The sequence below is a fragment of the Neopsephotus bourkii genome, unplaced genomic scaffold (assembly GCF_033783945.1).
Source record: "Neopsephotus bourkii isolate Nb327-2 ecotype Australia unplaced genomic scaffold, CSIRO-AGI_Nbou_v1 NB_1767, whole genome shotgun sequence".
NCBI lineage: Eukaryota > Metazoa > Chordata > Aves > Psittaciformes > Psittacidae > Neopsephotus > Neopsephotus bourkii.
This window is the reverse complement of record NW_026902241.1, coordinates 12,034,559-12,060,660: the sequence shown is the minus strand read 5'-3', so window position 1 is coordinate 12,060,660 and position 26,102 is coordinate 12,034,559. Positions and strand designations below refer to the sequence as shown.

At 40.0% G+C, this 26,102-nt stretch overlaps 1 protein-coding gene across 4 annotated transcripts in view; it reads right to left on the bottom strand.

Annotated features, from left to right (window-relative positions):
* The window catches only part of DISC1 (DISC1 scaffold protein), a 221,195-nt gene that overhangs the window by 160,310 nt on the left and 34,783 nt on the right, over positions 1–26,102 (bottom strand). For all 4 annotated transcript variants that reach the window (XR_009729304.1, XM_061378826.1, XM_061378825.1 and 1 more), the window contains 2 exons: positions 19,544–20,520; positions 16,260–16,329 (listed from right to left, as the gene is read on the bottom strand). Coding sequence is in view for 3 of the 4 variants with exons in the window: in XM_061378825.1 (XP_061234809.1) it covers positions 16,260–16,329; positions 19,544–20,520 (1,047 nt within the window). In the remaining variant the exon portion in view is untranslated. The remainder of the gene's footprint in view (positions 1–16,259; positions 16,330–19,543; positions 20,521–26,102) is intronic.

Sequence of the window (26,102 nt, the reverse complement as noted above, 5' to 3'; positions counted from 1 at the left end):
GACTGTAGTATGCCAAGTGATGATATACCCATTTTATGGACAGCTCATTTGAAGCAGACTTAAGTGGCTTGCCTAACCAGTTAAAATAGCAAAATACCAATATGCTCTTGTAGATTAAAACAAACAAAACAAAAAAAAAAACACCTTAAAACCCACAAATAAACCCCACAAAATCTGTTGCATATTATTTTTTAGCTCCCTATTCCTTTATAATAATTTATTCTCTCATCAAAACATTTTTCTGCTTCTCCAAAAAGATGTTCCACTATCATTTGGAACATCAGCAGTGTGCTACAAAACAAAAATAACGTATACAAATACAGGCGTTAGTATTAGACCACTTTAATGTTGGAGCTGAAATCCTAAGGCTAAGTGAGCAACAACCCAACTTACATAGATGCATGATCCTCATCACCTGAGGAATCCTGGGGTGTGTCATGCAACCGTGGAAGAAAAGGGCAAGCAAGATGCTCAGGCTCCCCTTGTCTCACTACACTTATCTGAAAACAATCCATATATGACTCAGTGTACTCTCAGTTTCTGTTAAAGATTAAAAATTGAGCACTAGCATATGAAATTCAGAACCCGTATCATCAAGACAAGTTTGGAAAAAAATCTGCAGTTAGTAGGAAGAGTAGTAGAAATATTTTACACACTGGACTTTAAATGCAAAAAAACCTTAGAACTTTTCTCACCATAGCATTTAATTAATGCTCTGACTGTTAGCACTGGACTTCTGGATTTGCTGCAGAACTGCTTAGGTCTTAACAGATTTTACACGTCAGCTGAACATAACCAAAAAATTGTGTGCATCCTAACAAGCTTTAATCAAGAAGAAACAACTTTTTATTAAATTACCAAAAAGTTAACCAGAGACAGAAAAAAAATCTGGCATAACATAATAACATATAGCTCCTTTCATAGGTTTTCCCTTCCACAGGCAAGGGGGGAGGCTGGAAGCTTGCCAAGGGACAGGGTGGCATTCTTCAAAAACCTCTTCAATGCCACTTCAGCTGCCACATGCAAGAATGGGAGTGATGTTTGTTTTACCCTCTGGCACATTTCCTAAGTGTGTCAAATTCAACGAGTTATTCAAAGATACTCAATAACAACACTATCAAGACCTTAAAAAGCCATAATGGTTTCTTTGGTGACAAGTACTATGAATAATGGCAGCACCACAATGTGGGGTTGAAGCAGCTGCAGTAAGGCATATCCAAGGAGAAAATAAAATTATTCTCAAAGATTTTTGCTTTCTACCTGTTCAGTGACAGACAGGAAATAACATTTTAAAGTCTTTCAGGTTAACAAAGCATTGTGTTTGACACTTACCCCTTGAGATGTGGATGCTTTAACTGTTACTGCATTAACACAATACCATATATCCCCCCCCATTCTGGAGAATGTTACTTATGCTTGGAAACTTCATCAAGTAGATCCATTACTGTGTAAATAAAGTTTTCCCTTGGACAGCTGTCTTCTACCTGAAGAGGTGAAACTTTAAAAATCCATAATCTAAATGTAAAGATTGTGATATTCACTGAAGGCAGTGGGATTTGCAGGTGGGCAGCCTATTTGCAAGCTGGAGCACTTACATGAGCCTAAGAGGCAGAAGAAAAATGATTTTTTTTTTAATTTTTTTTTTTTTTTTTTACAAAGGGCTAGAAAGAAAAGTTGACAGACAATACCTTACACTTTTCCAAGCACAATCCAGCAGCACACACGTACATACAACAAAACATGGGCACGTTAAACCACTAGAAGAAACAGAAAGTCATAAAGTGACAAGAACTGCCAGACTAGATCAGACTCGGGTCCATCCAGAACAGGATCCTGCCTGCAGCAGTGACAACTACATGTTTCAGCATTTCAAAGGATGGAGAGAAAGGCCTACAGGGGCAGCCTGACAGCCTCTAGAATACACACACTTCTGGTGCCAGAAAACCCTATGGATCAGTTCAGCAGGAGCCATACTTTAATGCAATTATGTGACAATGGAAGTTAAGAAACAAACCCTCAAACAAAATTCCATTGTGCTAAATTTACAAAAATCTTTTCCAGAAATACTTTTTTAAACAGATTTAAGCAGAAGATGCAATCAGGTACAATTGTGTCAAATACAGGAAAGAGTACAACAAAACAAAGTAACAAAGTATTTGCATAAAGTTTCAAAGGAAGTAAGAGTCTGGATGTTATTCCTTCAGAAAACTCTTGTAGAATATCTCCCTCTGTACAACTACCTTGTCTCCTACATTATATCCCTGTTATTAAGCTTCACTGCTGATCAAAAGCCTTTATTTTCTCAAATTCTATAGTTCTCCCTGCCGCTGCAATATCTGCACTGTTACCTTTCTAATGTATATTCACCTTCTTCTCCCACTGTTATTCGACCAAAAAAATAACATAAAACTCACAAAAAGTTAGAAATAAAATCTTTTACAAGTAGCAAAAATATGTAGTCTAATTTAGCCATTCCTGGTCACTCTATCCAGTTTCAGAAATCTTCCTTTGGGAACCAAATAAACCATCATCTGTCCTTATACTTAACCCAACTCTTTAAATTACTTATTTACCAGGGCAAGGATTAAGATACAATATTATCCTTTAGCACTATGGCTTCCTCACCATTCCTAGGTTGGCTTTATTTTCTTCACACGTAAACAAGACTTCGGCTTATTTACCTAAATCCATTAACAATGAGCCCTAGCTGTGAAACAAGTACATATATCCTCAAATCCTAGCGAAAAGGATTGGAACAGGATTAAAACCTTGTTGGTGGCTGGCCACAAGGCTCCCATCAGGGCAGAGCGTGAAGCTCACTCACTGTGGTTATAGCACATCTTTTTCTTGGGAAAAAGAGAATGCAAGAAGTATATGATTCAATGTAAACATTTACTTTAAAATAAATAAATAAATCCAACTATTCTTCCAAAAATCAGAAGCTCTGACAAGACCGAAGACAAAAAGTGTAGGCAAAGAGCAAGTCAAAAGTACAATCCTGTTCTCCCACTCCCAACAGACCTGGACAGAAAAGGGTAAGTTTCCTCAGGCTCCTGGGGGGCTCCTGCAAATAAAGGAATGCAGGGAAACACCACCTGGTAGGAAAAAGTCAGTAACTTCCCAGTCTGGTGAAAATTAACTCATTGAATGAAAGGGACAAAGAAGAGGCACCTTGTCATCATGCCCACAATCTTAACTTCAGATTACAGGTAAGAAGCAGAATTACTACCTTGCACCAGCTCAGAGTCTGCAGTCCAGAGGACAGTTTATAACCACAGAGATGCAGCACAGCAGCAGGCTGATAATATCCACTACCACCACCAGGATACCACAATAAGCCACTGAAGAGCAAATTCAAGCCTGCTCACCAGGTGATAAGCAGAAACAGCAGCAGCCCAGGCTAACAGTACCCAATGGCTGAACAAATATGCGAGAAGGGCACAGGAGAGGAAGAAAACGTGACTCATGGTCTTCCCAAAGGGCACTTGCCAAGCACCTTCCTAAAACACAAAGCGGAGGGAAGAAGAGTTACTGCTAGAAGATAACCTACTGTTGCAAGATGCCAGCATGGGAACAGAGGACATCAGAATGGGAGACATGGGAAAGCAAGCTTCTTGCCTTACAGTCACCGAAGTTCCTCACATCATCCTATGCACAGGATGCACTCTTCTTCATGCACAATTCCCATACCTGAAAGACTGGAAATCTTCATTTTGTGAAGAGTATCTGCTGGGGCTGAACTTGCACAGTAGAAGCCCTGGCAGGTCCTCATGGCCAAAGTTAAGGTGGTAAGGAAACAGCCATTTGGTAGTCCTTTTGCCAGAAAAGAACCCCAAGCAGTGCATTTCTGAATGAACAAATGTAAAACCTGAAGTACAGGATCCAGCTCAGGACAGTAGCTCCGGCAGATTCATTTTTCTCACTGGGGTGACCCTGATAATTAACATTCCCTTTTTCATTATGGTCATTCTCACAGATTTCAGTAGCAAATAGCTGCCTATGCTTGGAAGCAGCTGAGCAATAAGAAAGAAAGAGGCCATTTAAATACTGACTGAAAAACAAGAATGGCAAGAGCACCACCTGTGCAAAGACCATGCACAGGCACTACAGCACTGAACACATCATAGCACTGCTAAACATACCCCAGATCTGGAGGATGTTCCTCAGTCAGGTACTCAAGGTCAAATTGGAGGAAGCAGGACATTTGTGAATTTCATGAGAGTTGGAACTGATGAAATACAACTTTCTGACCTTAACTCTGAGCTCCCACAAACATTCTCTGACTAGAAATAAGCATTGCCGCAGCTTCATCCTAACCTTCAAAAGAAACTTGTGGCAGTTAGTTAATCTCAGCTGAGCAGAATACTAACATCAAGTAAGATTCACCCTCTGTACCTCTCTCCTGCAAGTTGGATTGGGTTGTTGCTTTCAACTTCTTTGCATAGAAGGGGCGGTTGGTGTTTTTTGTGACCTTTAGCTGGCCCCAGCCTCTTCCGTGTACTTGCTTGGAAGCTAAGATGACAGGTTTGTGCGCTATACATCACTTCAAAAAAGGCCTCCAACTGTCAAGAGTCAATTAGCCTGCAGATGAGAGTTTAAAAAGTATCTAGTATTTCACACTGTTTTCTTGACTTTTCCAAAGGTTATCCCATGCGCACTTTGGTACAGGTAGCCTTTCCGGTTGCCTACCAGGGCTGTATAAATGTTTTCTTTGCTTTCACAAGAATACTTCAAGGAATTCTGCACCAGAGGTAACATTTCTCAGGATCCCTTTTAGGTAGGCACTGGAACTGCTGGGAACAATGCGTGCCACCATATTACATGACATACATCTTGAATATTAAAAATGGACTTTGGTAATTTTAGGCAGACATACGGCATATCTTTGTATGGATCAGGAAAAAAATAAAGTCCATAGGAAAAAGAAAAAGGTATGAGAAAGCAGACATTCCTTAGAACTGAGAGACATCAACTATATACACCTGAACTAACCATGCATAAAACAACTCTTCAGATCTTGCTACAAATAAAGAAATACAAACCCCACAGCCTTACATGAAATAAATTAAAAAACACCATATTTATCTTGGCTAAGAACACCCCATCCTTCTAGGACCCCTGCTCAAGCAGTGGGGAAGGTATACAAGCCACTGATCTACCTACACCTGTTACGTAAAGAAATGACTAAGGGCAGCAAAGGCCAGGCAGCATACTAAACCCTGGAGCAGGGAACTGGGAGTACAGAAGTTTGCTTTTCTGACAGAAATAGAGGAGAGGCTGCTTCTTAAGAAAGGGAGAGCCAGGAAAGCTTTTAAGAGCAAGGAGGATCAGTGTCTCCGAAGAAGGGATGGGAAATCAGTTCTAACTTCTGAAATAAAAATTGATTTTGCAGGCAAACATTAAGTTTGTTACTAGGTGATCTTAAGAGCACTCACTCTGAATGACAATTAGGGACCCTTCACAAGAAAGTTTCTATTAAGCAGTTAGACCCTATAAAATTAAAGCAGTGAAAAATGAGCTAGACAAATTAAAACAGGCACAATGTGCAAGGCAGACTTGGCTTCTAACTCCAGAAAGGCAGGAGACACAATGCTGTTTCTATAACACAAAGGAGGCCAAGAAACGGGGCTGACACTCCCTATAGGAGCACACATGGGGGTAGAAGAAACTTCTTTCCACAGGCTTGTTGAAGTCATGGTCCAAGTTTCCTTCCTTAAAGCTACAACCTAGGGGATACTTGTCCAGCAGAACCAGGCCTGCTGCATTACACTCCAAAACACTCCAGCCCTTTCATGACTTACACCTCCTGTAGCCTGTAACTGAGCTCCAGCATGGATAGGAACAGAATTTCTTTTCCTCATCCGAGCAAAACAGAGTATTTTTAAGGATACTTCAACATGCAAAACACATTTTGTTTCACATTTTTGGCCTTTTTTTTCCCCCACAACAAATGTGTGCGCCACAAAAGAAGAAAGTCAGTCATATACAGCTCAGCTGCCTTGCTGCCCACACTGTTTCTGAGTAACTCCTGTCTGTTTACACTGAGGTAGGCATTACCCATTCACACGCAGATATGCAGCTTTGCCTTCTCCTTACTCGATTTAAAAGGAAAGGGCTCCCCCACCCCAAGTGAAGCAACAGAAATTAGATAGTTTTGCTGAGCATGTAAGGCTGCCCCCTAAATATTCAGCATGAATGGGTCAGTCAATACAACACTTATAAGTAAGCAGAGCTGAAATATTTTGAAAGCAGGAGGGAAGAAACACTTCTTGTATACAAAACCAGGCAGGTTCAACAAGCAAAGTAGCATAAAATGAAAAGAATCAGATGTTTGATAATAGCACAAATAGCAGGAGGAATTTTGCTCCTCTGCCAAATTTCTCTTCTCTTCACATGGAGTCACATGATTGTTTTTGAAAATGTCAAACAATAAATATAAGGGTGATCTAAATGAAACAGCAGCACCCTACTGGATCCTATGTATCCCTTGATATGAGCCCTTGGAGTTACAGGTGGAAAAAAAGCACCTGAGATGGGAAAACTGCACAAAACTCAGATGACTTATCTACAGGCAGATATGAAAAGACTCATGATGCAGAATAATTATATTGGAAAGCCATTCCAGTAGCAGTGCTTCTGCAGGCACAGTGCTCTGAAGCAGAATTAAATTTTAATTCTGGAATAATTCTATTTTGGACATTTTTCCCCAAAGAAACATTTCGCATTTTCTTCAGCATCTTCAGCGTTTCTTTCCCTTAAAGATCCTGTCATTTTATAAAAACGTTATGAAAATACACTCTTAACTCTTCTTGCCATAGGTCCTGTGAGGCAGGTGACACAGCATGACTGGAACCTCTCTGTCCAGAGCACCTAGCTATTTTCACTCTTATTACTGGTTAAGATGTCACCAGAATAACCAGCTGTTGAAGCTTCCCATGATTGGGGTGATTTCAGCTCTTGCTCACAAGTGTTTCCTCTAGCCAGGAAAGGTCACAATTAAAATATTTCAAACCAACACCCCCAAACTTCAGTATGAATTTTGGTTTGATTTTAATTACTGTTGTGTGCTTAAAAGAGCTGAGCTTTTTTGTTTTATTCCTTTTGTTTGTTCGTTTAAAAGACAGGGCAGCAGATTCTCTATGAACTTGGCAACAAAGCATGACATTTGGCCTATAAATACCGACTAGCAGATACTGCTTGAGCACATTTGGAGAAGGTCAGAATCAGTGTAGCACCCTTATGTTACCAGAGCTACTTTGCTAAACCTGTAAAGATAAGGTTTTAGTGGAATTACTAATGTGCTATTGCGCTTTCTGCTTCCAGATCACCAGTTTGACACTTGCTCAGATTAAGCATTAAGCAATTGTTCCCCTTGAATGGTATTTGATATATGAGGAATTTTCAGCAATAAACCCCACTAGTAGGCTTTGCACTACATTATGGTGTACAGCAGGAACCTTTTCTCTTTGTATTCCTATATGCTCATCATTAAGAGAGTCATTTAATGTCAAATGATTCCCACTGAGAAACTCGTTGCTGTTGCTCAGAATTCATTTTGAAAAGAGCACAGCTTCAGCCCAGTGCACAGCAGCAGCCAAAAGTCATTCCACTACAATACCAGTTATTTGCCAGTATTAGGAGTCACTCATACCCTTGAGACTGGGCAGGTGAAGGTCAAAGCATAAAGAGGAGAAAAAAGGAAAGAAAAAAAAAAAGGAAAATCCTTCTTTTGGTAAAACATCTGAATGTCATTTGGGGGGAAGAACCCAGCTATTTGAGCTCTAACAAATAGGAAGTTGTGTACATCACAGTTTGTGGGGGCCCAATTCTTTGCAGTCTTAAAGTTTCTTGAACTCTTCTATTGTCTCCAGAAAATTCAACTGTACTGATTTTTAAAAAGGTCTTATTGTTGAGACCATTCTCACAGGTCCTCCAGCCTATAGCACTGTCCCTGACACTTTAGTGCAATGCAACACAAGCTTTGTAATGTACCATGGCACATACCAAGCTGTTTTTGCTCTTCACTTCCACTGACACATTTTCTGAAGTCTAATGAACCCTGGAGAGCTTCTAACAACCCACACATTAACACTTTTTCTCCAAGATGCTATTTCTCCAGTAAGCTATCATCAGCAGGGAGACATACCGAGGCATTTGGGAATGCCAGCAGTGTTCATGAATGGACACCCACAAATAAGTCAGATAAATACTATGTTCTGAAATGACCTAATCAAAAAGGCTGTTCATCTTTGTATTTGGTTCCAGCATCATGTCTGAACTATGCCCCTGATCCACAGCACCTCACTTTGCTCTTCGTTCAACTTTGCCATACATCAAATCAATCCAACTCATGAACTTCATCTACTTTTTCATGTTTCAAAAATCTCAGTGAGTACAGAGACGTACCAGTCACTTCCTCAAGTCAAAATCTACCAGAAACCCTGACCAGCATTAGACTGATAGGATATCAACAGCAGAAGTTTAAAACTCACAGCTGTGGCATTGGTTTGGATGCTCCCACTATCAGATTTCTTGCAGACTTACTAGCTCTTTGTCCAAACCATGTTATTGTATAAGAGTGCTAGGAATTTGAAATTTCCCCTCTTCATATTTTTGATTAACAATTGTTGCCATAACCCTACCATTGTCCCAAGAATGCTAAAGATGTCCTTAAAACAGCACATTTGCTACCTTCACCTTCCACAGGCAAAAGATTAGAAACATGCAAAAGCTTGCATATGACGAAGGCAAGGAAGCATTGGAGGGGGCAGGCATGCCTGAAGAACTATGAATGAGCAGTTGGGTCTGGGTGTGTGAACAGGAAGGACAGGAGTGAAACCTCAGGAGAAAGAAGTTAATTAACTGGAGGCAGTCCTACTTTGCAGAGAAGTTTGGCAAATGATGGAAGGTCTGGAGAGATCTCCAAATAAAAGCATCCTATTAAAGAATTCAACCATACACAACCCAGCAATCAGCAAGGAATGTTATCAGTTCCCCACAGAGAACTCACATTGGAACACTTCAGTGTTTGCTTTCAAATGACAGTCACAGACATTCAGCATCTTTTTAATCCCCGATTACACAGAAGTTGCATTACCATGCCATCTAGAAGTTTCTGTCCAGGTCCAGTCATTTATTAAGCAGACAACAATTAAAAAGAGAAGGTGCCCCCCACTCCCTTAAGATGTTTATATCTTAAGTGTAAGACAAGGGCAGCAAAATAAATTTCTAGTAGTTGCTTTAATTAATACTCATACTATCTCCAGTGGTCATGCTGCAAATGAGAGATGATTTTCTTATCTGGAGTTAATATTCCTAAAGAGCAAGATAAAGATGAGTCTGTCCTGAATATAAAATTGGGCTGCATGATTTTGCAAGTGCAAAGTAAGCAGATGGGCTGGGTGGCAGGAGAGCTGTGTCACTCACTCTGTGGGTACTGTCCAGATAGCACATCAACACTGCTCCCAAGCTCTATCTACCCATCAGAGCTCTACGTTTCCAACTGCAATACATCAAGTAAGCTCTTAAATTATCCTCAATTGCTTATTTTGTTCGTATTTTTTCACTTCTTGTTTGTTTGTAAAAGACTAGCTTGGCTGTCTGGGAACAGCTTGGCTGCATCACGGGCTGAGAAACAGAGCCCAACTATCACAGGAGGGGTAGCCCGCAGTGTCAGTTTTAGACAGCAGATGGCCAGGAGTAGAGAAAGCTTCCAAGCACATGGTATGCCAAAACTTCAGCAATTTTCTTTTTGTCAAGCAGCTTCCAGAAACACAAGATGTAGCTGAACCTTTTCACACTGGCCAAGATTAAAATAAGAGAGCATAGTAGCATCCCACAAAATACTATCGCTTCCTAAAAATATTTAGGCTGCACAGTCTAAGCGAGATACTGCATGATACTGCATGACTACAGCAGCTTCCTCTCCAATATTGGCTAAGGAATTAAAGACACAGAAAACACCACTGCATTTTCAATGTGAGGGCATAAGCAGATCAAGAGCAAGATTTTATTCTATCTCAAAGACACACCTTTGCAAGATGAAAACTGAACAACCGGGTCAAAATGAGGATTCACACTGAAAGCATTTCAACAAGTTGCCGAAGATACGTGTGCTACACATACAATGAGTAAACAAATACGAGTAAATGTACCCAGAAATGTACAGCAGACCTGCCTCTCATAAACATTGGCCATTAAAATAAAAGAAAAAAAAAAGAAAAAGCCATTCTTCTGGCATTAAAAAAAACCCAACAACCTGAGTTTTCCAGCTGCCTGACAACAAGATAAGTAGTTTCATACCTATAAACTGTGAAGGGCTGTAATCCTGCACAATAAACGGATATGGACAAAAAGTGTTCTACCTTTTCCTTTCAGACTGGTGTCTTCAAGAAAGACAGACAAGGTGAAAAAGTTGCAGGGGTTGTGCTGCCTCTGTTTTTTTGAAAGCAACCCAGGGCAGAAATTAAGTCAAACACTTCCTTTCCTTAACCACCTAAACCCTTTTGTGGAGGCTAAGTCTGTCAAAGAAAGACAAAATAAACAAGACTCATGCAATGAAGATTTAATTTTGAGAATTTGTACAAGCCCTTCCCCCCATTCTCTTAATAGCTTTACTGGAAAGTTACAAAAATGGAAAATGAAACCCCAAAACACTTACCTACAGATTTCAGGAACTTCTACAAGCTTGTGATGCAGCAAGGCTCTGAGAATACAGCACAATAGAAAGCCCTATTTGTCCCATCCACCCCAAACATATTTCCAACTCAACAGCCTGCAACTGCAAGTTACAAACTCACAGTAAGTCTCCCGTGTCACAGAAGCTCTGCTCCTCCAATGTCCACCCTACCACTTTTTATCTAACCAGTAGCCTCAGATGTAGAACTTCACTCAGCTAGGTTTAAGGATTTTCCTTGCACAGGTATGTGCCATCCTGAAACAAGTCAAATCCAAAGTATCGTGATCTTTGAGAGTTATTTCCAGATACAACTTCTCCCAAATTCACTGTCCTTCCTCCAAGCAGCTAACTTGCCTTAATTTCTGTGTCCTAACAACCATCTGTCAAGCAAGCTTTTAGTTTGAAATAATAGAAGTAAAGCAGCGATTCTACCCAACCCTCATCTGCAAATAGCTCTTCCAAAGGAAAAACAAAACAAAAACAAACCAAAACACACCACCTATCTGTCTGAAGATCAAATTAGTTCAAGTATTCAAAAGCTATGACTAGAAATAGCATGTGAAACAGGAAAAATATTTTTTCCAAGCAGCTATACATTCTGGCCGGGACTTTGGAGCTATTGCATAACTCAGTGTTCGCAAGTACCACGTAAGAAGTGGCCAAGACCTCCCTCTGAATACTATTTAACAAATTACATTTTCAAGCCAGATACTACCTAAAATCATACTCAACTCTTTTACTCTCTCTGAAAGTGAGCAAAGCATTTCTGCCAGTGTAAATGTACAGGAGACTAACTGGTATGAAGTCCTTCCTTCCTACAGTTCTGATTAACGGAAAATGCGTGAAATAAGGCTCCAACTCCTACACAGCACAGGGCTCTCTCCTTGATGCCCTTCAGTTCTCGAGACACCAAAAGGGCAATTGGCATGAAGAGGTCTCAAAGAGCACAAGCAGAGAGGAGAGGTTAAAAAAAAAAAAGAAGAAAACAACAAAACAACATAGGCTATTTTTCTGCAGAGCACACAGTGCTCTAGCACAGACCATGGCAGCTCACCAATTCATATAGCCCAAGCCTTGATATCTCAGCTAAAATAACTGAAGGCTCACATGACATTAAATATATTTATAGGTGAATTTTCATTGGTAGGATAAGTTAGGTTTTGCCATAACAAGCATTAAATGTTTCCGTCTTCTAGCTGCCAATGCTGAACAGATGGGGAGTTGCTCCGATCAACTCAATGACCTTCACTGGAGAGCCCTAACTCTGACTATGATCTGTACAGGGAAATTACCCTTCCCTACCAGTTGCAAGCAATACATCCATACACTCACATTCCTACAAACAAGAGTTTAAAATTGATTGGACGAGGCCTTGGGCGATATGGTTTAGAGCGAGGTGTCCCTGCCCGTGGCAGGGGGGTTGGAACTCGATGATCTTAAGGTCCTTTCCAACCCTAACTATTCTATCATTCTATGATAATAATTTATAAGAAAGGATCTGGAGCTCAGCAGAAACTTATTTCTGAGTAACAAGATGGCATATGAACCAATGGTAGAATTCAGCAGCAAGACTCAGTCCTAACAGTTACCAAACCAGTTGCCCCTTGTACCAGGCAATGTTGAGAAGTTCAAGCAGCAAAGAATAGGAAAAGGAGTTTAAATCTTTGGGCAATAGATTTGTACTGAGCAAAATACACTCGCTTCCACTGCACGTACAACTTATACAGACACAAAATAAGCTGCTTCTTTTCTTCTTTTTAACCTCCTGTATTCAGCAGTGCATTTAACCTTGGAGCTGTCAAGCTCCATCATGAATAATGAGCCATGACAACACTCCAAGTGATCCTTGGAGAACAGACCAATTTTTACTATATGCTATGCAAGGCAAAACACTTATTATATTCCCATGGTACCGTACCTGCTTTGAAAATACACAGTAATGTGGCCATCAAGAGGAGACTACAAGTAAATACAGAAAAAATAGGCAACTTCCTGATATTTCATCACCTCAAAACACAGAACAAGGTATAAAACATGTAACAACCTAATGTTTCCTTTTTAAACTTAAGCCAGGAGCGAGAAGATTTGTCTCACTGAACGTGCATTTCACAGCCAAGGAACATCTGCATTTGGAACAACCTATGTGGCTATAGTAGAGAGGGGACCCTGCAGGTCTTGCAGCACAGTGCTCAGGATCCCCTAGCAGAGGAGGATGAACTCGGCACAGGAGAACATCCTCTGCCCCAAGCAGCCCCTTCAACACTCTCAGAACAAACATACACACACACACCCAATAAACATGGGGCTGCCAGAAATTCAGGAAGAAATTGTAGCTGTGTGAATGACTGACAGTCCTCTACACCAATACCCTAACCATGCTGGCAGGTCTTTAAGAAAGCACAGCACAGGTAAGCATCCTAGTCTTGTTGCCACAACCAATCGCACAATGCATCGTTTCCATCCTCTGTATGGGCGCCGCTTTCCTTAAACTTCAGTTTCAAAAAGTTACTATAAACTAAGGGAGCTTTCAAAAAGCTCTAGAGAGCAGGAAAGCAGCAATATCAGATGGTAGAGGCTTGGCTTTCATTACTGCAAACTTTCATTGCTAAGTTTGCAGCTTCAGACTGCAGAAACCAGTCCTAAGCACTTTGAGCAGTTTTAAGTGCTAACACATCTCCCTCCTACTGAACTGCTGTTAAAAACAGAGCCCTCTCTCCTGAAAGACTGGATAGCTCTTACAGAGCCAAAGTCAAAATCACTTGAGCTCTTGCCAACAGTTGAAGCTGAAGAGCCTCTACCACTGAAGTGATAACAGTTACATATAACAATGTATTTACTGACAATTTTGTTTTCCATTTGGGGGTATGGCCACCCATACCCCCTCTCCACCTGCCCTCCTTCCCCTCTACTCACATCTTTCACATACAGGGTATTTTGCAGCTACTCACATCATACCAGATCACCCCTTCCCCTGCAGCACTCCCAAATCAGCAAGACCCATGCTATCACCACACACAGCACTACCACCATCTCCCATTCAAAACAGTTTTGCTCTTAACAGAGGGCTCGCTCCATATTCAAAGAAGTCCCCCAGAATTATGGGGACAATAATTTTCTTTTTGGCATTATAGTTAAAACATCCTCAGCCCTTCACAATACACCCTGTCAGCTTCTCCCACTCCCTGATAATATATTTCCATTTATGTCCCACATCACAGCTCTGAATGTTTAGCAATTCCATTCCATGCTAGCAATATCTGGCAATAAGATCCCTTTAAAGAAGGCTAATTACAGATTCCACTTGAACAGAAATTGGTACTGGGCCAACCTGTAAGCTCTTTAATAAGCTTTCAAACCTCACTCTATGCCAGGCAAGACTTTGTTCTCCACTAGGAACTGCGACATAGCTCTAAAACCAAAGGTGGAAAGCTTGCAACTGCAAGAGAATGAAGGAAGGTCACAGCTCTAATTCTTCTTGCAGCACTGCACTTTCTCCGTGCAAGTCTTTCCCTGAAGATATGCTGCCTGTGATTCACAAAAGGAAACAAGGAAGCCAGTTCAGATACCATGAACATAATGAGAAGTAGTCATTAAAAAAACCCAGCTGACAGTTCTATCAGACGAGGAACAAAGACCAGTATGACAGTAAATGGGTCAAGGACTCAAAGGACTGATAAAATTAAGAATGTGTGGTCATGTGCATGCATGGAGCATGGCATTTTACCTGAAAACACTTGTGTGAAGGTGGAGTTATAGTTTTCAAAAGGATGGAGGAATATAAAGCAAAGTCTCCCAAGCATCTCAGTACCTAGTCCCGTATCAGGACAATTGTTTTCTGCATATATATGCCAGGTGTCATGCAGAAAACAGCAATCTCACCTGTGGATGCTCCTCTCCACCTCTGCATTGCTGCCACTCTTGCTGTCTGGAAGCTGTGCCCATAACACATGGTGAAATCCTATTTCAGCCAGACTGGTTTTAGGAAGGGAATTAATGCAGGACTCTGCAAACCACCCTTTGTGCTACCTGCCCGACAACTAGGGTGGAAACTGGAAAGGGTAATTAATAAAACAATGGTCAACATAAAGATAGTCCTGTTTTGAAGATACAGTACTAGCACCCAGGAAAACTGCATAACAACTTTCTGTGCAAACTTAGGCAAGTCATCATTTTTTGCTGTGATCAATAACTATGTGGCATTGCAGGCAGATGTCACACCTGATATAGTAAAATACTCCTGTCAGAGTGGATGACTGCCCAGAAAATCCCAGCTGTAACGCATGGGAACCATGCGCACTGAGTACACAGCTGTCAGGAAGTCTCCAACTGGGAGCTCAACCCAGAGGCATTTAAAAGAAAGAGAAAAAAAAAAGAAGAAGAGTTACGAGTGTTACACATGTAAAGCATACACATCAATAATGTTTATTTGACAGAGATTAAACCCATGAATATCTACAACATCTTCAGCTTGTAACACAGCTAAGTTTTCCCCACTGGAAAAGGCCACACTAAAAGAATGACTTGCGACAGTAGCAGACTTTTCTCCTACATACAGATGAGTGTTTAAGAGGCCAGCAGAACCACTCTTGTAAAAGGGCTACACACCTACTCCCTGGACACTATTAAAACACATTTCTATCATCTTGAAGGACACCTTTGGGGGCAGGGAAAAAAAAAACGTGGTACAACTGCAAAGCTTCACACATTGATTTTGAAAGGCAAACCACAAGTCTGGCCACTCCCCAGTCCCCTAAAAGCTGAGAATAAAAAAGCAGCAGGAAAAAAACTATTTTTTTTCCAACCTTATTTCTCTGATGTACCCATGCAGATTTTACTGAACCATTTGCAGGGCTTCCCAAATGAAGATAGATCTAGCAGGAAGAATACTATCAAAAATACGAGTACCTGAATACAGACTACCATGAGAAATAAGAAATCCAAGATGTATGTTAATAGATGCTCTACTTATTAACACACGCACACACAGAGCTTATCAGAAGCACCAAGGCATTTGAAAGGAAAAGCACTATTCAAATACAGATATTTGCCAGCAGCTGTATCATCACCATATTCTCTAGACGGTGGTTTTGTTTCAACTCAGCAGACATCAAGTTAATCCCACAGGATGGTATCATTCACTTTTATAATAGCTACTGACCTCATTTCTGCGTTTGAGACCTGCTGTAGTGTCATGACTAAATGTAGCAAGCAACAAATCGCACTCTGTCAGCAGCCAGTGCCTGTCCTTTCTCTTTTCCAAGCTTTAATTCATTTCTTCATTTTTTCAAGTCATGCTGCTTCAAAACAGCTGATCCAGATGGTGGATATTTGGATTCCAACCTTCCTACATGGTGATGTGACTCAAGAAAATAAAAGCTGTTGCTACTGGCTGCTGATCTACTTCATTCTTTAATTTGTTTCCTGCCATACATCAGAATAAACAACACAGTTCATTGAACTCACCTTCCACACCTACTCACCACCCTATGTAGCAAAGGTAAAATAAAATCAGTAGAGGAAGAAGGGGGAAGGGAAAAAAACCCAGCATGATCTAGTGGGGGAAAGAGGGAACAACTCTCACCTCTATCATAGTCATCTTCCTGTACTGCTTTTTCCTGAAGCCTCTGCAGCCGTAAGATCAAGGATTTTATCTATGCAAAGAGGAAGAAGGTAATGATGAAGTTGCATTTTAAAAAATACTTACACTATTAACCTCTACATTATATCAATTTAATAGATTACTAAATCGCTAGAATGGCCCGACTTCGAGAGTTAAGCCCAACATTTGTTAAATGGACAGACCCATTTGGAACTCGGCTGAACTGCAGCTACTTGAGCCAAGCACAGCTTCAGTCCAAATACATACAGAGAATAATAAACAGTATTTCTTGAAAAGCAAAAAGAGATCATGTGATTGTAGGATACTTTTTACACTTTGAACAAATCAAAGTACAGACTATTAGAGGATTCTGTCAACACAACATCTACTTCAGATCACATGGTACTCTGTGTGCTTGAGACCATTCTAACAATTTTTACTCCATATGAGTTTTGCACAGAACAAATCCAGAATTTCCATCAGAAAACCATTTTCTTCTGTAAGTAAAAAAAAAAAAAAAAAGAAATATAGCATGACTGTTTTGGAACAAGTCTACTCATGGCACAGAAAACTGTGTTCACATGAAGCTTATGAAGTTTATTAAAAAATAATTTAGGCTCATCTATGTAACACTGACATTTACATCTTCAGAAATGTTCAGACTGCAAATGCTAGATGGGGGGGGAGGGAAATCAAACCACCAGTACCTGTCTCACACACAGAGCACCCTTTCACACCCAGAAAAGAAACTTTTACTACAAAAGAAGTTCTATTTCAAAAGCTACTGCTTCTCATTTTTAACATAAAGGGTTTGGACAAGAGTATTAAATTTACTAAAAATTTGTAAGGTCAAGGATGTATTTAAAGGCCATTACAACTTTTCACTGCAGAAGAATTTGGTAAGAAGGCAGGTAGTCCTCATTGCCATGCCAGCCACAGCCTAACATGGCTACAGCTACAAGACTGAGAAGTGCTTGCTTCTTATTAAATTTATACATGGCCTGTACCAAATATACCATTATTAGCACCGAAAGAGGTAAGCCTGGAAAAAGAAGCAGCATACATTCTCATAGCCCAAAGCCTGAAAGTGCTCGGGAAAGCATTTTTCAGCACAAGAAAGTCTATGCTTCAGATATTTTGCATTTACAAGAGATTTCACTCCTCCCTGAAACTCCTTTATATTTAAATCAATATATTTAAATTGTAGACTGCATAGAGGAAAAATAGACGAAGCCAGCTAATAACTTACTACAAACATTAAGTTATCATGACTACACAATTAACACACAAATAAGGTAAGACATCTAATTAACCATATCCCTTCTAAATATGGTATGTGAAAGTCAGAAAATAACTATAAAAAATAAAGCCAGAAAACAATCAAAACCAGGCTATAGAATGGCTCAGAGGGAAAAAACAAACAACACTGCACAACACTGTAAATACTCCCTTTTCCTCAGGGGTTTATTTTATTTTAGTTTTCACATCCTGAAACTCTAGTCTTTCTCTGAGACTGGTGAGGAATGAGTAACATATTGAAGGGAGGAGCTATGAATCCTCACCATAAATTATTTTCTGTATGTTATGCCATACTTTTGATAGAGTTTTAAAGAAGCCTGCAGTAGGAATTATTCAAATGACATTTCTCATATATATGATACATAACAACCATCTACACTGAGAAGTCAGCTTTGCTGCTGTTTGCCGTGTTTACTCCATTATTTGCTCGCAGTGGCAGGTCATTTTAAGACTGCTTGGGTACCACAGCCCAGGCATACGCACTGCAAACTGACTGATGCTGTCACAGTAAAGTGCTTTCCATTTGCAGGCTTGTAAGATGTTTGGAGCTCATCTAATCAAAGAGCTGCTTCAGCATGGCATGTCCTATAACTGTACCAGTGATGGCCACAAGTACAGAAAAAGCCTAAGTTTAACAACCTTGGTATTGCCCCCTTTTGTGGACTACAGTTGCTTTTGTTATTTTCTAAAAGTCTGAGACTTGCTCATTATAATTACAATATGAAGAGGCTTCAAATTAAACATACACAACTAGCTCATCAAGGGCAAAGACATGAGAGGGCACAAATCCCCAATTCTCTGTTCAATGAATTAATGACTACAGAAATAAAAGATAGAAATGTTTCTTTTATATCTATCAAAGAAGCATGCTGAATAGATAGAAAAATAATTTCCTATTTTGATTATGGTTTATATTCCCAAATTTGCAGTGAATTAATTTCCCAAACTGTCCCAGGCTTTGGGCACATTCTTATTCCAGGCATGAAGCCAAAGAAAATGTTCCATAAAAACTTGTGTGAAACCTGTACGTAAGAGAACTTAGCCTGAGTCCAAGATGCATCCTCTACAAAAAGTAAGTGTCAGAGAGCATTGTAAGCCCAGATTAGGTGTCAAAACAAAAAACCCAACCAGCCACTTAAGGCACTGTAAACAAAAACGAAATCAAGCCAGTATTTGTCTCCTTATTGCAGGCAAGCTCAAAATAGTTTCCCTCCAATGCCCATCCCACCATTTTCTGCATAGACTCTGTAACAAAACATAGCTAAACCTTCTTAAAAATTTCCCTTCCCACAAAAACAAACACAGTGAACGAGACTGCCTGTGTGGTTGATATATACGTGGGTATACACAAATGTGAAAACAAGGACTCCTGACTCAATAGCCCAGTACTCCTCTGGCATGGAAGGAAAAAAGGTTCAATTCCCGGTTGGAGTTACAGCAAGGACTTGACCCTCATTTTTCTTCATGTGGGGAGACCACCCATCATTAGTCAACAGGTTAGTCTCATGTAGACGCCTCACTCCAAGAACTCAGCTAAACTTAAAGCATTTCTAGTTACGAAGTTTAGTGCTGTTAAATCATGGTGCGTCAAGAAAAGAGTTCCTACCACCCTCAAATTTCATACTACACATATTCCAAACTGCAGACAAAACAGACACCTGTGAAAGAAAATGGTATTTGTTGAATTCAGAAACTGATGTGTGACATATCAGAAATAAGACGATCAGTTTCAGTCAAACACAGGAATAGGGTACTATAAAAATATCACTTTTCTTTTTTTAAAGGACCAAAAAGAAAACAAAACCAGTTCTCACATTTATTATGCAGAGTGCTACTGTAAACCTTCATGAACAATTGCAATAAAAGCCATTAACATCCCAACTCCTACATCTGCTTTGACTTTGGCTCTATAAATACAAATGTTTTGAGGGCCGGGGAGGAAGCAAAGATGAAGTGAGTTTACTAACCTTTAATGTACTACGGTTGCCAAGCAGGCAGTCCTGTAGCACTGGTTCATACTTTTTTATCAAAGTATCCCAGCTATGGTCAGTAACAGTAAAACTGCTTTCATAGCCTGAGGAAACAGAAGAGCCAGCAGATACTGCATCTGAGGAATCCGCAGAGTATGAATATGTTGCATCTGTATTTGAGAGAGAGACAGTCTCACAGTCCTGGAGTTTATCATTCACTGTGGTCTCATTTTCAGATTCCAAATCCTCACAGGGCCTAGAGAAGCAATGTAAAGCTCCCAAGTGCTCATGAGCGTGCATCATCACTTTTGACTTCTGTAGATATCCTGCAGTGCTGGGATGTCGAACATACTTAGTTTCCTCAACAGTTGACTTGCCTTCAGAATCTCTTACTCCAGATGCCGAGTTCAGGGAAAGCTGTATGAAACTGAAACTTGAACTAAAGCTATCGTGTGCCCCAACAGAACAAGAAATGACATCTCTGGTTTGATATTCACAGCTGTTACTCACTTCTGTCTGATCCAAAGCACACATGTTTGCAGGCTTGCTCACTTCAGCACCATCACTTTTCTGCTGTGTAGGGCATACAGCAGAAACATCTCCTTTCCTTGCTGCTGCAGTAGAGTGAACCATTATCACTGTGTTTTCTGACTGCGGACTCTTGCAACATGGAAGATTTTTGTGGCATCCTGGCATATTTCCAGTAGCGGGCAACGCTGCTACCCCATTAGCAGAAACTACAGAACTACAGCATGAGAACTCGAGGTTACTTTGGCATTGTCTGCATACAGAGCAGCTCTCAAGGTGTTCACAGTGCTGCTTGCCATGTCTGAGCTCTTCTGGGCTGAATGGTTTGCAGGCACTCAGGGACTGAAAAGCTACCTGTCGCTGAGCTTCTGGCCTCATGTATCCAGGTCTTTTTGCCAGCTTCTTTTTACAAAGAGAGCCTGCAGGCATGAAGTGGTCCTGACCATCTGGGGGAGGGAAAAAAAGTCATTAAAGTGTTTCCACAGTTTCCTAGGCTTAACATATTGTAGCATCTGAAAATAATCATTTCAGGAATTTCACACAGTGCATTGCTTTCTGTTTCAACAAAACAAAGACACTGACCATAATGCTGATAGAGGAGAAAAGGTGTTGCCAGAGAATGCTGTGTATATTCATTCACTTTCTAAAGAGTTTGCACCTGCTTTTAAGCAAACTCACTAATGTAACTGAGACACAAACTTGGGTACAATGAATTGCATCATCTTCCCTATTCATAGCACCACTCTTGTGCTTTTTCATTCTCAATTTGCTTAGCAGCACAGTGAAGCACAGACCTGGTCAAAGCCTCCCTGATCCAGAATGATTTTCAGACTTATGAGGACACCTAGGATAGGACTGATTTTTCACCAAAAAGATGAGAACCATGCAAAGAAATTTTGTTCATAATCTGTTGTTACTCACATCCAGTTTCTTCTGTTCATATCCATGTGTTATTAGTATGAGCAAATGATTCAGATTCTACTTCCACAACAGATGCAACTCTGTAACAGTCTGTAGCTGCAGATGTCAGTCTAATGAGATATTTTACACATTGCCATTTAGCTTTACAGTACTACCTATTGTCCAAAATACAATGTTAAAGGGAAAGGTTTGCACACAGGAACGTCGGTTCTAGAAAACTAATGCCACCATATAATTGGTAGCATTACTGCAGTATTGATATCATTAAGAAAAAAGCTCAATAGCTCAATTTCCCCACACATACCTTACTTACATAGCTGAAAAGATGGATTTACTGTTGTTGAGCAGAATAGAAAGAAGCAAGATAAAAATAAAAAATAAATAAATTAATTTTAAAAAAACACTACACACCAAACATTAAAGGTAGGATATCAGAATGTGGTATTTAGTATTTGTTTTCTGCACATTTATAGTAGAAAAAAAAGATATGGGTGAAAAATTACATAGTGACTACTTTCAAATTCGCATGGATTTACTTGCTGCTAGTCAAAAGGTATTCCATTCATCTGTCCTGCGCACAATCAATGAGAACACAATCTCTGCACCATGATCCATTTTGCAATACAAAAACATATTGACCAGACCTATTTACCAGAATCACCCTTCAAAGAGATCTAGTGACTACCTGAATCATGCCTTCAATTACCTGCCCACTACTCAAGGAAATGGAATCAATTGCCCAAAGCTCAGGTGACAGAAATATTCCCATCACCCACACAGGGCTCTTCCAAAAACACAAGTTTCCAATATTTTTCTTTACATGCAATAAACTTAATATTCATCTCTAATTACAACCCTTTGACAATTTTTATATTGATATATGTGCATGTAATCTAAGCCCCTCAACAACTCCTAACACAGGTTTCATACACACCTCAATACAATGACATCCTATATAACAATTTAAGCATTGGACCTGGAACTTCCCAGAAGAATTTTTCCAACATTCACTACACTTCCTCCAAATAACCTTCAACAAAAGCAATTAATACATTTTCCACATACTACAATAGCAGCACATCTCACCATGTGACTACAGTTAAGCTTCTGTATTCTGCTTCCTACCACCATAAATTAGAATACCCCAGCTGCCTCTTACATTGTCTTTTGTCAGAGGAGAAAGCATCACAGAAATCAGAAATAAAAAAGGTCAGGGAGTCCATCAGCCTGTCCCCTATAAAAAGACACTGAAATGCTGTACTGGGAGTAATTTAATAGAAGTCTTAACAAATAGGAACCGCTTTTGGAGGAAGGGAACAAAAATTGAACAAAATGTTCTTTAGAATCTAATTCTTTTAACTTATATACAGAATAACAGCCTAAGTTTCCCTTGAGCAGAAGAAATCAGTCATGCAGAAAAGTCATTCTAAGCCTGGATATACTTTATCACCATTTACAAAGACTAGTCACAGGCCTCATCTGTAAAAATGGAAAAGGTTCTTTGGTTTAATTAAAATCAGCTTAAAATTGTTCTCACTAAATCACTATGAATTTCTAAAGCAGACAGATAATCACCGCTCTTTAAACACCAAATTTAAACTAAGCTAATGTAAGTAAGGTTTAAATTGGCCAAAGCATTAGATATTCACACAAAGTGAAATGGATGCGACTCTACAAATTGCTGGAGCCAAAGTAGTACAATTGCAGTACTTTGAACTAGTCCACGCAAAACTCACCCACTTTGGTGCTCCTCTAGACAGGTTCATCATTCAGCTCCTTTACAGACTCCAGGTATGCCTCCTGGCAAGTCCAGCAGCACAAATCCTTCACCTGGTTACCAGAGCAAAATTACAGCCCAAGCCACAGGCTGTTCAGCAGATGTCACAAGTAGAGGGCTGCCGTCCTAAGCCCTAGAGCAACTGCACCTGAGCTGATCAGAGCTGCACTCTGCACAAGCCAGAGGAGTGGATGGACACAGAGCTGGGACCAGCACCTCAACATGAACACACACACCTTCCCCAAGGGATGATAGAGGGAGAAGGCAGACACAACCTGATCCCTGATTCCAGCTAGAGAGCAGTCATAGTACCCTCAGCCACCCTGAAACCCAGCCAGGATGCTACTATGGCTTTGGGTATACTATGTGCTGTTTACCCTTCTGCTATGTCTCTTTTTTGAAGATTAGAATAATTTCAGTTGTTTATCATCATGTATCTGAAATTAGTTACGGAAACTTTGTTTTTCTGCATAACTTCCAACCATAGCTTGCTTTGTTTGCACATCAGATACAGAAACTACACCGAACTCAAAATAAAAAGGACATGGAACTGCTGGAACAAGTCCAGAGGAGGCCACGAAGATGATCAGGGGACTGGAACACCTCCCATATGAAGATAGGCTGAGAAAGTTGGGGCTGTTCACCTGGAGAAGGCTGTGTGGAGACCTCATAGCAGCCTTCCAGTATCTGAAGGGGGCCTATAGGGATGCTGGGCAGGGACTCTTCATTAGGGACTGTAGTGATAGGACAAGGGGTAATGGGTTCAAACTTGAACAGGGGAAGTTTAGATTGGATATAAGGAGGAAATTCTTTCCTGTTAGGGTGGTGAGGCACTGGAGTGGGTTGCCCAGGGAGGTTGCGAATGCTCCATCCCTGGCAGTGTTCAAGGGCAGGTTGGACGAGGCCTTGGGTGATATAGTTTAGTGCGAGGTGTCTCTGCCCATGGCAGGGGGATTGGAACTTGATGATCTTAAGGTCCTTTCCAACCCTAACTATTCTATGATTCTATGAACTAATTCAGCGAGATTGCTAAAGAAAAGCAGGCCTCAAATTTTTCTTGCAAATCCCTCAGTTTCAAGCACAACAAATAACTGATTGCAATTAACTTCAAGGCTATCAACACGGTTCCTTGGCAGTACCTTGACAGTGAAGTAACTGAAAGAAATTAAAATACCCTGATGTTACAGTATGCAACACATTGTATGAGACATGCACCTGGAAAAGAGTCACAAACAGAAGAGAAAGGCCTTTCAATTATAATACTACAAACTAATTTTTAATATGTTACAATCCTAGAAGATGATCCAATGTATATTCTAATGTCAGACTGCACACAAATTGCTTCAAATACAAATTTTGAAAGCCCAGAAATAATTAAAACAGCTTTTTCACCATAACAAACTTTCCTAGTGACCAGCATTTCATAAAATCTAACAGCTTGGAGCCAAAGCACAGTGGAAGGGGAAAGGGGGAAGCCTATTGTAAAGCAAGGCTTGACCAGCAATGTTGTTCACATCTTAGTTGTGCCAGTAGTAAGAAAGAGGGAGAGGTAAAGCCAAAGAATGTTTTCCACTCTGCTTAATGGGAAATTGGGTACAGTGGGAACTACCACAACAGTGGCAGTTCAATTTTCCCATCAAAGGCTCCAGTATCATTTGTGCACAGACAGGTTTAACTAAATTACATTTTTATGAAGTCCACTAGGATTTTATAGATCAGCACAGAAACTCTGAAGCCATTATCTCCCCAACTCTGCTTTAAAGACATAATGCAGAATGCTTGCAAGCTCATTAAGTCCTCCCTGAAAACAACTGAGAAATTATAAGTGCAGTTTTAAAGAGAGCTCAACTGTACAAATACACCTATATTACACACAGTTTATTTTCACTGGAATAACAAATTCACCTTCAGAGTATTGGTGGGTGGTAACTGTGGTATGGAGGGAAAGACACGTGGTCATATTCAAATCCTACTATCAAAGCACTACTCCAAGCCATTTATGTAGCGCTGCTTCTGTTAGGGAAGTCTTAAATAAGTGTTTCAGGTTCTCAATTAGTTATATTTTAACTCATTTGCTGAATTTCAAAGATACCACTAACTCTTCAAAATAAGATGGCACTGATCTCAACATAGCCTATGTTAAAACAACCCACCACCATCGCCTTACACAAGTAAACTTCCAAAGAAATTTACTTCGCAATAAAGATTTTCATAACTCTTAAAAAGCAAAGGTCTCAGACAGGTTTTCCACCTTACAAATGGAATGTTAACAATGCTTTATCTAGCATTTTATAAAGCATATCTACAGAACAGAAGCAATGGCTGAGCTACATTACATTTGATACCATTTGCAAATTATTTCCCCACTAAGGGTTCCTGTGATTCCTAAGGTCACAGACTGGGTTCAGTTATTTAACTGCTAAATTTCCAAGACATCCCATACACAATATTTTCTGAAGTCATTAAATGCACATTAGTTTCTATTCTTCATTAAAAAACACTTCAGAGTTGTGCATTTTAGAAGTCAAAGTGCTCTTCCATAGACAGTGTTTAAATAATTGCATTTGTATTGACACACTCACATAACACGCATGTCATTGAGTTGTTACATTTGAGCCACTTACCTCCTTAGCACAACAACTCATTTTATGCTATGATGAAATTACAGCACCTCTCACTACAGCAAGAATCACATTAGCTGATACCAGTTTCAATATGCCATCAACTTCTTTTTTCCCCTTCAGGAAAAACGGTTTTAAATACAGGTTTGCCTATACACTAAGAAACAACACAAAAAAAAAAGAAAAATAGCTGTTAAAAAGTAAGCTGATAAATATCAAAAGCTTCCCATATCAGTAATAATCACCTATTTAGTCAGGGGGAATAAAGAATTTGCTTAATTACATACTGTAATTGTGTTTGATACTACTAAGACTTTAAAACACATCTGCATCATCAGTATTCAGCAGGGCACAGACTGCACACAAAAGCAGGCTTTTTTCTCAAGCAAGTGCCTTGCTGAATCAGGGCCTAAGCACCTTGATGTGACAGAAAGAACAGAAATATGCCTTTCTGATCTTTTCAAATTTAAAAATGCAAGTAGCCAGCTTGTGAAAGCATGTAGTCGCACTGTAAAGGCCTATTTGATAACTAATCAACACCCTATGGCTGGCAATCTGAGACCTAAGGCTTGGCTATTCTAGGAAATTGCATTCCTCTGAACTGAATGAAAATTATACCTCCCAACTTCTTCACTGTGGCATTACAAGGAAAAGCAACTGGCCAGATTTACTCTAGAACAGCCAGGTGACTCTGCTGTTGCAATTAAGC